Source organism: Tenebrio molitor, chromosome Y, assembly GCF_963966145.1.
Source record: "Tenebrio molitor chromosome Y, icTenMoli1.1, whole genome shotgun sequence".
NCBI lineage: Eukaryota > Metazoa > Arthropoda > Insecta > Coleoptera > Tenebrionidae > Tenebrio > Tenebrio molitor.
This window is the reverse complement of record NC_091056.1, coordinates 3,786,694-3,803,216: the sequence shown is the minus strand read 5'-3', so window position 1 is coordinate 3,803,216 and position 16,523 is coordinate 3,786,694. Positions and strand designations below refer to the sequence as shown.

General features: G+C 48.8%; 1 protein-coding gene, 1 non-coding gene and 1 pseudogene across 2 annotated transcripts; 1 reads left to right on the top strand and 2 right to left on the bottom strand.

Annotated features, from left to right (window-relative positions):
- Positions 1–2,412, bottom strand: part of LOC138140671 (large subunit ribosomal RNA) — a 5,079-nt pseudogene extending 2,667 nt beyond the window's left edge.
- A 393-nt stretch (positions 2,413–2,805) lies between these two features.
- LOC138140659 (5.8S ribosomal RNA) lies at positions 2,806–2,962 on the bottom strand. The gene has a single exon (XR_011162692.1). It is a non-coding gene; the product is annotated as a 5.8S ribosomal RNA (ribosomal RNA).
- A 1,020-nt stretch (positions 2,963–3,982) lies between these two features.
- LOC138140503 (uncharacterized) lies at positions 3,983–7,005 on the top strand. Its single transcript, XM_069061619.1, has one exon. It carries the CDS (start codon positions 5,806–5,808, stop codon positions 7,003–7,005), a length of 1,200 nt encoding a protein of 399 aa, XP_068917720.1. The 5' UTR covers positions 3,983–5,805.
- The last annotated feature ends 9,518 nt before the right edge of the window (positions 7,006–16,523 follow it).

The following is a 16,523-nucleotide window of genomic DNA, read 5'->3' as shown; positions in this document are numbered from 1 at the left end:
TCCCTTTCGCCCGACGGGTGTGTTCGTTCACGTTGCGTGTGCGTGCGCGCGTTCTAAAATCTCAATGTGGTGTAACGTACGCGGGGCGATCACGTTCGTGCGGGACGATCGATCGCAGAACAGTTCGTACTTACGCCCGAACTACCAAACCGTCTCGATCCGTATATATCCTCACGTTGGAAACGGGGACGAGACATCGATAATTGTCGGAACTGCACAAACCCAGAACTGGACCGTCGCCGTCGCACAACCACCAGAGCCGGTAATATGTTACGACGCACGATCATGTAATGTACGGGACGATCACATTTGTACGGGACGCTCGATCGCAGAACAGTTCGTACTTACGCCCGAACTACCAAACCGTCTCGATCCGTATATATCCTCACGTTGGAAACGGGGACGAGACATCGATAATTGTCGGAACTGCACAAACCCAGAACTGGACCGTCGCCCTCGCACGACCACCAGCCGTATCAGAACAAGGAACGCATATCATTGCGACAACACAACTACGACAACAACAAATCTACACCGCATCAACATCGGCTTTCGCCTAGGGCTTAGGATCGACTGACTCGTGTGCAACGGCTGTTCACACGAAACCCTTCTCCACGTCAGTCCTCCAGGGCCTCGCTGGAGTATTTGCTACTACCACCAAGATCTGCGCCGACGGCGGCTCCAGACGGCCTCACGGCCAGTCCTTCTGCGCTCACCGCCGCGACCCTCCTACTCGTCAGGGCTTCATGGCCGACGAGACGAAGTCCCGTCAGACCGCACATGCCGCTGACGGCAGAGTATAAGCACGACGCTTCAGCGCCATCCATTTTCAGGGCTAGTAACTTCGGCAGGTGAGTTGTTACACACTCCTTGGCGGATTCCGACTTCCATGGCCACCGTCCTGATGTCTTAAGTTACCAACGCCTTTCATGGTATCCCATAAGCGTCGATTTAGGCGCTTTAACTCTGCGTTTGGTTCATCCCACAGCGCCAGTTCTGCTTACCAAAAATGGCCCACTTGGCACTCTGATTCGATTCTCGCGGCTTCACGAAGAATTCGAGCAAGCCGGAGATCTCACCCATTTAAAGTTTGAGAATAGGTTGAGGCCGTTTCGACCCCAATGCCTCTAATCATTCGCTTTACCGGATGAAACTCGTATAATACGAGAGCCAGCTATCCTGAGGGAAACTTCGGAGGGAACCAGCTACTAGATGGTTCGATTAGTCTTTCGCCCCTATACCCAGTTCCGACGATCGATTTGCACGTCAGAATCGCTACGGACCTCCATCAGGGTTTCCCCTGACTTCGTCCTGACCAGGCATAGTTCACCATCTTTCGGGTCCCAGCGTGTACGCTCTTGGTGCGCCTCTTCTCGCAATGAGAACGAGACGCCCCGGGAGTGCGAGGCGGTCCACAGAGGACCACCCATCCTCCCTGAGTCCGCGCTAGGCGGACTTTCACTTTCATTACGCCTTTAGGTTTAATCATGTCCCAATGACTTGCGTGCATGCTAGACTCCTTGGTCCGTGTTTCAAGACGGGTCCTGAAAGTACCCAAAGCTATAGCGTCGCCGATCGGCGTTTCAACGAGGTCTGTTCGAGAACACCGCAGCCAGCAGCCGTCCGGGGACGGGACCGGCACCAGGTCCGATCGACCGTCGCGACGAACGCGCTTGCCGCGGGTCGAACGCTAACTGAGTAGCGGCCTCGCGCCACATGCTTACCGTCGAGCGTGCCGACCGGGAAACACCGCGGGTTCGTCCGGTACGGCGAACCGTCCGGACGGGCTCCACCGCGGGCCTTAGATCGGCGCCCAACGGATCGCGACGTCCTACAGGGGGAGAAGTGCACGCGTTCGACAGCAGTTCGGAGAACAGAAGGTGCGGACGACGCGCACGCCGTCCGTCACGCGACCGTCCAGCGCCACCGCCGAGACACGCTGAATCTCCCCTTTCGACCTTTCGGGTTTCTCAGGTTTACCCCTGAACGGTTTCACGTACTATTGAACTCTCTCTTCAAAGTTCTTTTCAACTTTCCCTCACGGTACTTGTTCGCTATCGGTCTCGTGGTCATATTTAGCCTTAGATGGAGTTTACCACCCACTTAGGGCTGCACTCTCAAGCAACCCGACTCTGAGGAGAGATCCTCCCGCTACCGGCGACGGTCGCTACGGGCCTGGCACCCTCTATGGGCTGTGGCCCCGTTCAAGATGGACTTGGACGCGTCGCACGGTCTCGGGATGACGGACCCTCCCTAACACCACATTTCCCGGCGTCCGGTTTCGGCCGCGGGATTCAGTGCTGGGCTCTTCCCTGTTCGCTCGCCGCTACTGAGGGAATCCTAGTTAGTTTCTTTTCCTCCGCTTAGTAATATGCTTAAATTCAGCGGGTAGTCTCACCTGCTCTGAGGTCGCATTTTTGAAAAATATCTCAAAAATTTATGGCACGCAACGACGATCGTCGCACTCGTCCGAAGGACGGCCTCCGACTCTCCCCGAACATCGATCTGACGTCGTCGCGAGATCTATCACTCGTCTCGGACACGACGATCGCACCGTTCAGAGATCGGGCATCGTGGCCGCCGCTGTACGGCGCGTGCTTTACGTCGAAGGGCCGCCGGAAGACCGGAGGACTACTAAGCGCTCCACGACGCTATTTCGTCCTGACCGATCGGCCGCTATCGCGTCTCGGGATGTCGTGCTCGAGAAATTTCCCGCACGTCGCACATCCAACACGCTCCGACGTCTCCGTGCACACGACATTACTCGCGAACGTAACGGAGACCGAGCAGTCTTTGAAATTGACGCGACCCTCAGCCAGGAGTGGTCCGGGAACAGAATATCCGAGGACCGCAATGTGCGTTCGAAATGTCGATGTTCATGTGTCCTGCAGTTCACAAGTTGACGCGCAATTAGCTGCGTTCTTCATCGACCCACGAGCCAAGTGATCCACCGTTCAGGGTAATCTTTTAATTTATCGGACATCACGAGACGGTCGTTCCGTTAGGATAGGGAACATCCTGGAACGCGCCACGCCTCGGCGTGATGTCGTCAAGCTAGGTTTCAATTATTTTATCTCGCTTTCGAAACCGGCGGGAGACGCGCGAACCGGTCTGTTCGCCGTGGTGTTCTTCTCCTCTGACATCGCATCTCACCGTCTACCCTCGAGATCTCGCCCGTAAAATGAGGGAGAGAGGATAACGTCAGGTGTGATCGATCGATAAAGAATACTAAACACGACGGTCCTAGACACCACGCATCGAGATCCCGACAGGAGACGCGAATCGGTCGGTTCGTCGTGTTGACTCTGTTTCCCCTCTGGGCGTGTTCTCTCACCGTCTACCCTCGAGATCTCGCCGTTCAAATGGCGAGAGAGGATAACGTCGGGCGATCGACACGGAGAAAACGAGACACACGACTGATACACGACCTCGCATCGAGATCCTGAGGACGCGGTCCTACTTGCGTTTCGTTTGTCGCATACAACATCTTTCGAAAACAACCGATCACGTTTTCGAAACCGGCGGGAGACGCGCTAACCGGTCTGTTCGCCGTGGTGTTCTTCTCCTCTGACATCGCATCTCACCGTCTACCCTCGAGATCTCGCCCGTAAAATGAGCGAGAGAGGATAACGTCAGGTGTGATCGATCGATAAAGAATACTAAACACGACGGTCCTAGACACCACGCATCGAGATCCCGACAGGAGACGCGAATCGGTCGGTTCGTCGTGTTGACTCTGAAAACGAGGCACGACGGGTACACGACCTCGCATCGAGATCCTGAGGACACGGTCCTACTTGCGTTTCGTATAAATTTTCGAAAGGAGCTTTCGAACCGGCGGGAGACGCGCGAACCGGTCTGTTCGCCGTGGTGTTCTTCTCCTCTGACATCGCATCTCACCGTCTACCCTCGAGATCTCGCCCGTAAAATGAGCGAGAGAGGATAACGTCAGGTGTGATCGATCGATAAAGAATACTAAACACGACGGTCCTAGACACTACGCATCGAGATCCCGACAGGAGACGCGAATCGGTCGGTTCGTCGTGTTGACTCTGAAACGAGGCACGACGGGTACACGACCTCGCATCGAGATCCTGAGGACACGGTCCTACTTGCGTCTAATATGTCGTACGCACAACATTTTTCGAAAAGAGCCGATCGCGATCGTTCCCTTAAAAACGGACATCGTTCCGACCGAGAGATCCACGACCACGTAAAGTTCAAAAATAGTTCAAATCATGGTACGCGTGAATACATCAGCAGTCTGAAAACAGCGTCCTAGGAACGTCGGTCGACGTTTTTCCAGAATCTGTCGCCGGGGCACTGAACGCCACCCCGTCAGCCGGGCGAAAATCATTTAAAACCCACGAGTGCCGAGGTCGAATCCTGGCGAGGAACGAAACGTCAAACCGCTCATGTGTTCCTCCGGTCCGAACCCGACACCTGCGATCCCCTCCGAAACCTGCGATGACGGACTTTTCGACCGTTGCCATCAACGTGATCTCATCTCCTGATAATAACCGTACGCTTACCATCAACGAACGAAGTCATCAAATAGACGACAACGACGGACGATATCGGAACGAAAAAAATCTACTGGAGACGGTCGACGGACGACAGTTACGATCTCTTGTCATTTCGACCGTTGCCATCAACGTGCGATCATAGCCTGCCTGATCACCGAACACACGATTACCATCAACGAAGTCGCCATCGAGACGGGCGCGGGGACACCCGCCGACGACGATCGACGGACAATATTTTGTGGAACGGTGATACTACGGAAACGATCGACGGACGACAGTTACGATCAATATTTCGTCACCGAGGACGGGGATCTAGGTACCCGAACACCGTCTACTCGAGCGTTTCTCCGAGATGTCGGATAGGCGCAAGAGCCGGCACTGCGGAGCCGTCCGGGCGTTGTATTGCACCGAAACGAACTGCGATCCTGCACACGCACACGAAAAAAATATTTCAATGTGCGCGCATCGTAGTCTAGCGGCGTCAACGAGGGTCTATCCCCCGAGAACGTGCGACAGCACCGCTAAGGGCTGACGTGCCGTCGGCTCCGTCTAGACTTTCAAAAGTTCAAAAATAAGGAACGACACGGATGTCGTCCTTATAATATATATATCAATCATGTCAGACAAATGCTTACAATTTCGTGTTGCCATTCGTGAAAATGGACACTACTCTCGTTAATGATCCTTCCGCAGGTTCACCTACGGAAACCTTGTTACGACTTTTACTTCCTCTAAATGATCAAGTTTGGTCATCTTTCCAGCAACATCGGCGACGCCGAAACGCCACCGCGTACCGGTCCGAAGACCTCACTAAATCATTCAATCGGTAGTAGCGACGGGCGGTGTGTACAAAGGGCAGGGACGTAATCAACGCGAGCTTATGACTCACGTTTACTGGGAATTCCTCGTTCATGGGGAACAATTGCAAGCCCCAATCCCTAGCACGAAGGAGGTTCAGCGGGTTACCCGGGCCGTTCGGCCAGGGAGGACACGTTGATTCCTTCAGTCATTCTGTCCCGAGCGCTCGAGCTGCGCGGACGTGTTTGTTGACCGCTCTGCGAGCAGGTAGCAAGCGACCCGCGGTCGAAGTCCGTTGTGGCATCACTGGGTTCCCCAGGGATTAAGTGTATTGCTCTAGTGTGTTAAACGTGCATTAAACTGTGACTCGATATAAACGAAATCAGTGTGTTGTTCTTTCCGCGCTATCCAGGTAGAGGACACTGGGTCCCCTGCCGCCAGTGCAAGTGTCAGATCCAAACTTGAAGGAGGGAGCCTAATCATGTCCACTCAGCCAAATATGCCGTCAATTTCTACCCGCCGAAACACGACTCCTGGTGAGACCAGCATTGCAGCTCAGCTGGGTACCCCAGTCAACTTCGAAGGTACAGATCTGGAGGACCCCCAAGCTATAATACAGGTATGCAGCGCCAACCTGACCGTTGCCCGTGACTTTTTATTAACAATAAAAGAAAGTAACTCCAAAAGGCAATCAACCCTCCTTGCGCTAGACCTAATACAGCGAGGACTGCAGAAAATTCTAATCCTCCAAGCTGCACAGCCAACCCCGCTCGAAGAAATCAAAAAAATCGTAGAGCAAGCAGTGGCGAAAACGTTGCCCGACAAGCAAACTGCACCATCGTACAGCATGATTGCCGCGAAAAACGTCACACCCTCGGCCACCCCCAAAATAACACCCCAGGTCACAAAATATAAAATGCTAGTTACTCCAGCCCCAAACTGCCCAGGAATCAAAACCGCTGAAGACACGAGACGCGTCTTAACAGCAAAGCCCCCCAGCGATTTCGGAATTCGCGCTGACAAAGTCGTGATCATGAAAAACAATGCCGTGTTGGTGGAGTCTAGGTGCGCGTCGGTACTCAAACTAGGTGAATCCAAGCTGCTGAAAGAACTCAAACTTTCGGCAAAACCTGTGGAGAAGAGCTGGCCGCGGATGCAAATTATGGACATACCGGAACAAACCACTCAGGAGGAGCTACTTGAAGAGCTTGGAAGGCAAAACCTTCCCGAAACGGTGCCAGACGTCTTCACCGGGAAAATGTTCAAGTACGGACGCGGCAGCCGAAACAACGACAGAGGAAGAAGCGACACGACTAGCTGGGTTGTGGAGCTGCACCCCGCCGCACGCGCTCACTTTATAAAAACTGGGCGCGTGTACACAACCTGGAGATCCCACACGATCAGGGACTTTCTGCTTGTATCTAGATGTTTTAACTGTCAACGTTTCGGGCATATAGCCAAGTTTTGCAGCGCGCCGCAACAATGTGGCTACTGTGCGAGCACGGACCATGAGAGCAGAAACTGTCGACACAGGGAGGACAAACAAGCACACAAATGCGCAAATTGCGTAAGAAGTGGGATAAAAGACGCAAACCACCACACAGCGGAGAACATCTGTCCCATATACCAACACCGCGCTCAAGAAGCAATCAACTCCACGCAGTACGACGTTGATGGATAAAGTCAACGTCATGCAAATTAATCTGCAGAAATCCCGGGCCGCGACGAACGAACTTGTGGGACAGATGTTTAACAACAACATAACATTGGCTCTAGTGCAAGAGCCCTACACATGTAAAGACAAAGGAGTGCACAAGATCCCTGGACTTAACGGTCTAAAGTGCATGGCCCGCAGCGACGACAAGTTTCTGTCTGCCATCATATACAATGGAGACAACTTCAGCCCGCTTTTCATACCACAGCTATCGACAAAAAATATCGTGGTAATTTCGGCAGAAATTGGGACAACCCAAGTCTTTGTAGTAAGCGTCTACCTGCCACCCAGCGCGGACCTGTCTACGGATTTGCCGACGTTACAAAGGATTCTAACAGAGACGGCCGGCCATAAAGTTTTTATTGGAGGTGATTTCAACGTCCGCTCGACCTTGTGGCACGACCACCGAGAAAACAGCCGGGCCCCAACCCTCGAAGAATTTATTATTAACCACGACCTGGAAATAATAAACAAGCCAGGCACCATCCCAACCTTCTGCTCGCCCAAGGGGAACAGCTACATCGATCTAACCCTAACGTCGCAAAGAGCGGCCAACGACATAAGTGGCTGGTCGGTAGGTTATGACATCGCGGCATCCGACCACAATGCTATCAGTTTCGCCATCAACACATGCCGATACAACCCTGGACAGCAGACAATGGCTCCCGACTTCGTCACTGACTGCTACCACATCACACCAGACGACATCGCGGAGGAAATGCAGGAGTGGAAAGCGGAATTCGACCGGGACTTTCCAACGCTGACCACACCAGCACAAATTGATGCAGCCATAGAATCTCTAAATAACGGCATCAAAACCCGCATAATCAAGAGAGGCGCAAAGAGGCGCAGGTACAAAAACCGGCCGGACTGGTGGACGGACGAAGTTGAGAGATTTAGAAAAATATACATGGAGAAGAAAAATCTCTTTTATCGCAATCGCTTCAGGGAGTACTCAAATTACCTGCACCGGCAAATGACAGCAGCAAAAATCAGGTTTGCCGACAAACTTCGGGCAACCAGACAAAGAAGCTGGGAGAAATTTGCTGAAACCGACTTGGTAACAAACCCGTGGGGCACGGTCTACAAGGTGGCGGCGGAGAAATTTCACCGAGCCGGGGTCTTAAGCTGTTTTACAAGGGACGACGCGACAATTACCCTAACTCCGGTGCAGACAATGCAATACCTGATAGACACCCTTCTACCTGACGACGACCCAAGCAAAAACGACCGCACCCAAACAATGGAACAACGGGACTACCACACCATTGAACCAAAGGAGGCCGCCGACGACAAATTTAGCGAAGAGGAGCTGGAGGCGATTGTCAGAGCGCTGAATAACAATAAGGCGCCAGGCCCCGACCAGATAAAGGGTAACATTGTTAAGCTAGCACACAGCTGGGCAGGGCCGGCGGTGCTAAAAATTTATAACGCATGCTGGAAGCTCGGCTACTTCCCGCAGACCTGGAAATCTGGCAAGTTGGTCATCCTATTAAAGGACCCGACAAAAGATTGTGGAGTAGCAAAAAACTACCGGCCTATTATATTGCTCCCAGCCTACGGCAAAATAATGGAGAAATTAATGAAAAACGCCCTAACGCAATATATCTCTCCGCTACACGCGGAATCACAATATGGGTTCACCGCCGGACGATCCACGATTGATGCACTGTGGCACTTCAAGAACGCCATCAAGGGGTCCACCAGAAAATACGTGCTGACAATCTTTATTGACGTGAAAGGAGCTTTCGACAACGTATGGTGGCCGAGTCTCATAAGAAACCTTCGTCTGCGCAACACCCCGCACGAACTGATCACACTAATAAAAAGCTACCTCACCAACCGGAAAGTGACTTTCACGCAGGGCGATACCAAGGTGGAAAAGACACCCACAAAAGGATGTCCACAGGGATCGGTACTGGGGCCGACATTATGGAATCTCGTGCTCGACCCGCTCCTAGACTCTGACTGGCCGCCGGGGGTCACGACGATAGCGTATGCGGACGACATCGCCGTAGTTGTTACAAACGACTCAAGACAAGACCTCATCGCTAATGCACAGACAGCGCTGGACAACGTCAGAAACTGGGCCCGAACAAATAAACTGTCCATATCCGAAGAAAAAACGGTCGTCATGATGAACAAGTCACCACCGAGAGTCCACCACCGAGACATTCGGCTACGCATTGGGACAAAGTTTATTCAAATGGTCAAAAACTACAAATACCTTGGAGTAGTCATCGATCCGAAACTAACTTTTGAATCCAACGCAGCGTACGCAACTACAAAAGCCAGAAGAATTATCATGGCGCTACGCAGAAAAGTCTCAAGGCACTGGGGGCAAAATTCCGTAACCGCCCTCCGAACAATTTACAGGGGAGCCATCATACCAGTCCTGACGTACGCTTCGAGGATCTGGATAGACCGCATGAATCTAACGAAGGTCAGGCGCAAGTACCTGTCAATTTATGGGCTGGCAGCCCGCCTCGTCTCCCAGAGCTACGCCTCGGTCTCAACAGACGCCGCGGGGGTTCTAGCAGGTATACTTCCGATCGATCTTGAAATAGAAATGCACAACTGCACTCGTGAGCTGCGGCAGGGCAGAAGCGCCATGTTCAGGGATGAACTAATCACGCCAGGAATGTTCGACTCCGTCGCGCACGCCGCAAGATACATGTCAATCAAGGCCGAAGACATCTGGCAGGAGAGATGGGACAACTCCACAAAAGGGCGCATAACCTTTGAGCTTCTCCCCCGCGTGTCCACAAACTTAACGGATCTGCCGAACACCAACTTCATAAAAACGCAAGTTCTAACAGGACACGGAGAATTTGGGTGCCACCTCCACAGAATCGGGAAGCGGGACGACGATCTGTGCGAAACATGCGAGAACGCGCGAGATGACCCCTTACATCGAATTCTAGACTGCCCCTCATACCTGTCAGCCCAAGAGCTCATCCATGAAGAGCTGAGAAGCTGGCCCCCTGAATCAACAAACATACCTTTCCTGAAGAATGAAGAAATATTTAAATTGCTAATCTGCACAGAACCGCCACAAGTCGACAACGAGGGGTAACACCTCATAAAATTGTCCTATCTCACCTATGTTCCAGGCACGCAAAAAGAGAGCACTGCGTCGACGCCACCACCAACTGAATGGAATCGCAACAGAGGCCACCTCAAACCCTGTAACCGCTAACTCGCCACGGCTTGTGCGTCGCTAATCTCTCGATGAGGCCCCGTAACTCCTGAAATCTGGATCAGTGTCCACCAACAATCGGAAGACGGATGCCAGAAGCAAACATCAAACCGCAACCCACTTCTATATCGCTTTTTATATTAGGCTAAAACAAACTCACACACACAGTACTGTAAATAGAAACCTAGACAAATTGTGTAAATAGGCCATGTAAATACAATCAGATTTAGGTTAGGTTAGTTAGGTAACTTTTCAAACTATAATTTGTACAATCTTTAGGGATCTGAACTTAAAAACCAGAACTGTAGCGTCCAATTTGACGCTGATTTACCGAAATATACGTGCCCCCGGGCGCCTTTTTTTTTTTTTTTTTTTTGATTCCTTCAGTCAGTCCGGCCCGATCGCTTGAACCGTGCGGACGCGTTTTACCTGCGCTCCGCATCGACGTCGTGCCCAGATCTAAATTCTGTAAATTTTGCTGTTAGTGAACTAATAAAAACACAGATTGTGAGTGCAGTGTATTAAAGTATGTCTGTAATTCAGAGTGCAGAGATAAATTAAAAATCGTCAGAATCACGCGAGAAAAGTTGTGCACGTGATAGTTTTGTGACGGCCGCGTGCACGGTGTTTTCGGTATCAGAACCGAGTTAAGTGTTAGTCAGGCAGTTGTGTTAGTAAAGTTAAGTGAAACATCATCGCAAAGCTGTGCAAAAACATTAATTAGTAGAAATAAGTGACTGTGAACTTTGGACCTGAAGCCGACGCCATCTTGGCTGACTGGGTGCGGTCGCGTCCACCGCGTGGTTGCGCACAGCAGCGGCGGCAGGCGACCAGCAGTGCGCTGGGTGTATTGTGGGTTGCCGCAACCAACATCCGACGCCACCTCTCGGAAAATAGATCTACCATCGCTGCAGAACTGAACTGAGTCGACAAGGCAGGCAGCCAGCAATACGCTGCGTGATTTGTGGGCTGCCGCAACCAACATTCGAAGACATCTCACGCGACGCCCTCCTGGTGACTGTGCATAGACTGGAAGTTCGTCTGGATCGACGGGACCCTCAACAAAATTCTCCTGGAGAGTCGTAAATATCTTTTGCCCCTCGGGGCACTTTCTTATTAAAATGGCGACCCGAAGCCAAAGCGCAACGCCCGACCAACAAATTTTGCCTCAATTTAATTCAGAAGAATTTTCCGACATCAGTTCCGTGGTTGATTTCTGTTATTCTAACTTGGACTTTGTTGAACAATTTATTCTAAAATCAAAGGAGGGGCTTGCAATGCGTCAACACTACCAAACTTCAATTCAAAATATTCGTGTCGCGCTGCGTCATATGGAAAAAACGGCTAATCCAAACTCATCAAATTTTGACGAAAAATTGAAGGAAATTGTTGAAAACGCGATTGAGTCTAAATTGAAATCAAACGAGGAGCGAGACAACCCAACGTACAGTCAAATCGCCGCAAAAAATCCCAGAAACCCTCCAATGCTTAAACCGTCGAGAAATTGTTATAAAGTGATAATTAAACCTCATGCGTCTCTGAAAAACATCAAAACGGCGGAAGATACACGAAAAATTTTGACCTCGAAATCCCCAAAACAACTTAATATAAACGTGGATAAAATCACTCCGCTCCGAAACAACGCAATTTTAATAGAGTCAAGATGTGAGTCAATTTTGAACTTACCCAGCAGTGAGGCCTTAAAGTCGCTGAAATTAGAAGCTGAGCGTGTTAACAAGTTTTGGCCTAAAATACAAATTTTTGACGTTCCCAAGAATATGGAAAAAGACGAACTGATCAGCGAAATCAGCAAACAGGACACCTTGCCAGACACAATTCCGAAAGATTTTATCAAAAGTGCATTCAAAACTGGACAACCAAAAGACGACTCAAACACGTGGGTCATCGAACTTCATCCTGCAGCGCGCAACCATTTTATGAGAATCGGTAAAATCTATATTCAATGGAAATCATTAAATATTAAAGATTATTTGCGGGTAACTAGGTGCTTTAACTGTCAGAAATACGGTCACGTGTCAAAGTACTGTCAGTCCGAAAAACAATGCGGAATCTGTGCAGCGACGAATCATGAAACCAGGAACTGCATGGTAAAGGATAACGAGCAAAAACATAAATGTGCAAACTGTGTAAGAAGCAGACAGAGCAACACCAATCATCAAGCAGGAGACAGCGAATGCCCAATCTATTTATTCAAACGCCAAGATTTAATCAATAACACACTGTATGGATAACACTCTGAAAATAGTACAAATAAACTGCAACAAATCCAAAACTGCGACAGCCGAAATATTAAAATATTCGCGTGACAACAATATACACTTAATGTTCCTACAAGAACCCTATACTGCAAAAACAAAAAACAAAAACGAATACAAGATTCCCGACACCACAAATTTAATAACCGCATCAGTCAAACAGGAACAATTTCTATCGACAATCATCTGCGTAAACACAAAAATAAATAATCTGGAACTAAACCCAATCTACTTCCCCCAATTCTCAACGAAATACCTTACACTAATTGCTATCGAAATCAACAAAACACAAATTTTCTGCCTGAATGTCTACTTACCCCCGCAAGCAAATATAACGCCGATAATATCAGAAATTGATAAAATTCTGGAATTCACTCTCGGAAAGCGAGTAATAATCTGCGGGGATTTTAACTGCCGCTCCAACACCTGGTTTGACAGAATAAATGACGCCAGATCTCAAACCATAGAGGAATTTATAACAACTAATAACTTAATTCTAGAAAATCAGCCAAATAATTTGCCAACTTTTCAATCCCCACGGGGAGAATCAAACATTGACCTGACAATTGTGTCCGCGCTTCCCGCTGTAAATATAAACAACTGGAAAACTACAAATGCAACCTCCTCTGATCATAACCTAATTACTTTTGACGTAGGCGGAGACTTTCTACCAGCAGCTCATACCTCACCTGCCTCCAAATTCAAAATGGATCCGGACGCAATAAAGGATGAAATTCTTCAACCTTGCATCACTGACCTGATCAACAGACTGAATGTAGCTCACCCGACAATCAATTCCCCACAGGAAATTGAACACACAACAGATGCACTTTACCAAGGAATTGATGAAATCATCAGGACACATGGAAAAAAGCGGAAAAAATTTGTAGGCAGACCAGACTGGTGGAATGAGGAGCTGGACAGATTTAGAAAAATATATTTAGCCAAAAAAAGCCTGTTCTACAAGAATAAACTCAGAGAATACTCCGATCACCTACACACTGAGATGACAACGGCAAAGGAGAAGTTCAAACTAAAAATGGAAAAGCAACGCAGAAAGAGCTGGGATAAATTCGCCGAAGACGACTTGACTCGAGACCCCTGGGGGGTTGTCTATAAGCTGGCCGCAGAAAAGTTTAAAGGCAGAGGGATCTTACACTCTTTCCAAACTGATGAGGGAGAACCTACCCGAAACCACATAACCACAATGACCTACCTAATAAATAACCTACTACCGGATGACGACCCAACAATAAACGATGAAGAACAAAGAATAACATATGGAGACTACCGAGCGATAACTGGGGAACGTGGAAGATACCTGGAGGTCAATGAAGACGAAGTAAATCACCTCGTGTCCCTTATCAAAAATAAAAAAGCACCGGGACTCGATAATCTGAAAGGAAAAATCCTTAAAAGATTACATCCAGCAATAACTCCTTTCCTAGTAAAGATCATAAACGCATGTTTTAGTTTTAGTTATTTCCCGAGAAGGTGGAAAAAAGGAAAGCTTGTTATACTCCTGAAAGACCCAAACGCAAGTCACACAAGCATAAAAAACTACCGTCCAATTACTCTTCTACCGGAACACGGAAAGATCATGGAGAAGATCGTAAGAAAGGCAGTAGAAGCTGAACTAACGCCACTACATTCAAGACATCAATACGGATTCATCAAGGGACGCTCCACAACTGACGCCTTGGAGAGATTTGTATCGACAGTCAGGAACGCAAATGAGAAATACGTCGCGACCATCTACTTTGATATCAGGGGTGCCTTCGACAATCTCTGGTGGCCGGCCCTAATTAAAACTCTGAAGGCCCGGGGCGTCTCCTCTGAATTAACGGCAATGATCAAAAGCTATCTCACGGACAGAGAAGTCGAATTCACGCAGGGAAGCGAAACGGTCAGGAAGTTGTGCACCAAGGGATGCCCCCAAGGATCTGTTTTAGGACCCACGCTGTGGAACCTGATCATGGACACTCTTCTGGACTCTGAATGGCCGAACTATGCAACCCCAATTGCATATGCTGATGATCTGGCCGTAATTGTGAAATCTAACCTCCGTCCAGAGCTAAAAGCAAACCTTCAGTCGATAACGGACAAAATCACCAACTGGGCTGCACATAATAAATTGTCTGTTTCAGAGGCGAAAACAAAGATTATGATCCACAAGTGTCCACCTCGTGTCCACCACCGGGATCTCAACATCAAGATTCTCGGACAGAAGATCGCCCTCGTGAAGACACAGAAATACCTGGGGATCGTAATCGACAGCAAGTTGCAGTTCGAAAGTCATGCAAGCTACTCTGCCCGGAAAGCGAGGCAAATCACAATGGGACTGAGAAACTTCGCCGCAAGAAGATTCGGACAAACTTCAGAAACATCACTGAGGACTATCTATCATCGAGCCATTGTACCCATCTTGTCATATGGCAGTAGAATTTGGAAAGACAGACTGCACCTAGAAAAAAACCGCCGCCAATATCTATCTGCACAGGCTCCAATAAACCGCATCCTGAGCAAGAGCTATGCATCTGTCTCCAAAGAAGCTGCCGCTGTATTAGCCGGTAACTTACCAATGGACCTGGAAATTGAGATAAGAAACTGCTTGAGCGAAATCAAACACGGGCGAAATGTTACTTTCCTGGGAGAAATTATCACTCCGAACACCTTCGACTCCAGACACCATTGTAAGGAGTACATCAATCTTCGCGCGATAGACTGTTGGCAATCCCGATGGGAAGCAGCACCCAAAGGCAGAACCACATTCCAATTCGTTCCCGATGTCTATCGGCGCCTTACAGGACCGGAAATCAATTTCTCCCATAACAAGACCCAAGTCCTAACCGGACATGGAAACTTCAAAATCCACCAAGAGAGACTTGGGAAAAGCGAAAATGGGCACTGCCAAAGTTGCTTCAACATCGACGACGACCCGATACATCGAATTTTGGACTGTCCAAACTTTGAGGAGGCCCGGAACAAGTTGAGGGCCAGTCTGAATTGGCCACCAGACCTTACTTTGGTACCCTATCTGGAAGACGACACCATCTTCGAAATGCTAGCAAAAAGTGACACGGTTTGACCCTGAAAAACAAAACAGAACAATTGTAACTAAAAAAGTTAGGATAGGACAAGTGTGACTAGGTCTTGGATAGGATAGGATAGGATAGGTAGGCCAGATTAGATAAGGTTAGGTTAGAATAATTTAGCTTAGATTAGGGTAGATTTCAGTTTAAAGTCTCTCTCACGTGTAAAAAGACACAAATCAAGATTAATTTAGACAGGGCACTAAACTGAAAAGTGTAAGTTAAAATCTCACTCCTCTCTCACGTGTAAAGACACAATTTTAAAATAAACATAGACGTAGGCCATCAAACTGTAAATTGTAGGCTAAATTAACAATTTTAGGTAATACATATACACATACGCACTCACACTCACACTCTCACACACACACACACACACACACACACATCACCCATTGTAAACACATCCAAAACCACAAAATTTCAAACAATCACACACGCACACACAATCACTTACATAATTAAAAATTCAAAGTTCCCCCTTTAAAAATTTGACAAATCAACCGTCATACAAAAGATGCAAATTTCTAACCTCACATATGTTGTCCAGGAAACTGAAACAAATTGAAGACGGAATTTTGAAAATAGTTGTTTAAGAAATCTATTATTATTAAGAAATATGTAAAATTATGAAATTAGAAAGAGCAAAACTTCTGTAAAATTTCCAGCGCCCAATTTGGTGCAAGTTTGTCAATATATGTGCCCCCGGGCACCTTTTTTTTTTTTTTTTTTTTTTTTTTTTGATTCCTTCAGTGTAGCGCGCGTGCGGCCCAGAACATCTAAGGGCATCACAGACCTGTTATTGCTCAATCTCGTGCGGCTAGAAGCCGCCTGTCCCTCTAAGAAGAATTGTTTGTACGCCGACAGTAAAAACCGCGCGCGACCACCGGGCGAACCCGGGGCCGGCGGGCCTTTGGG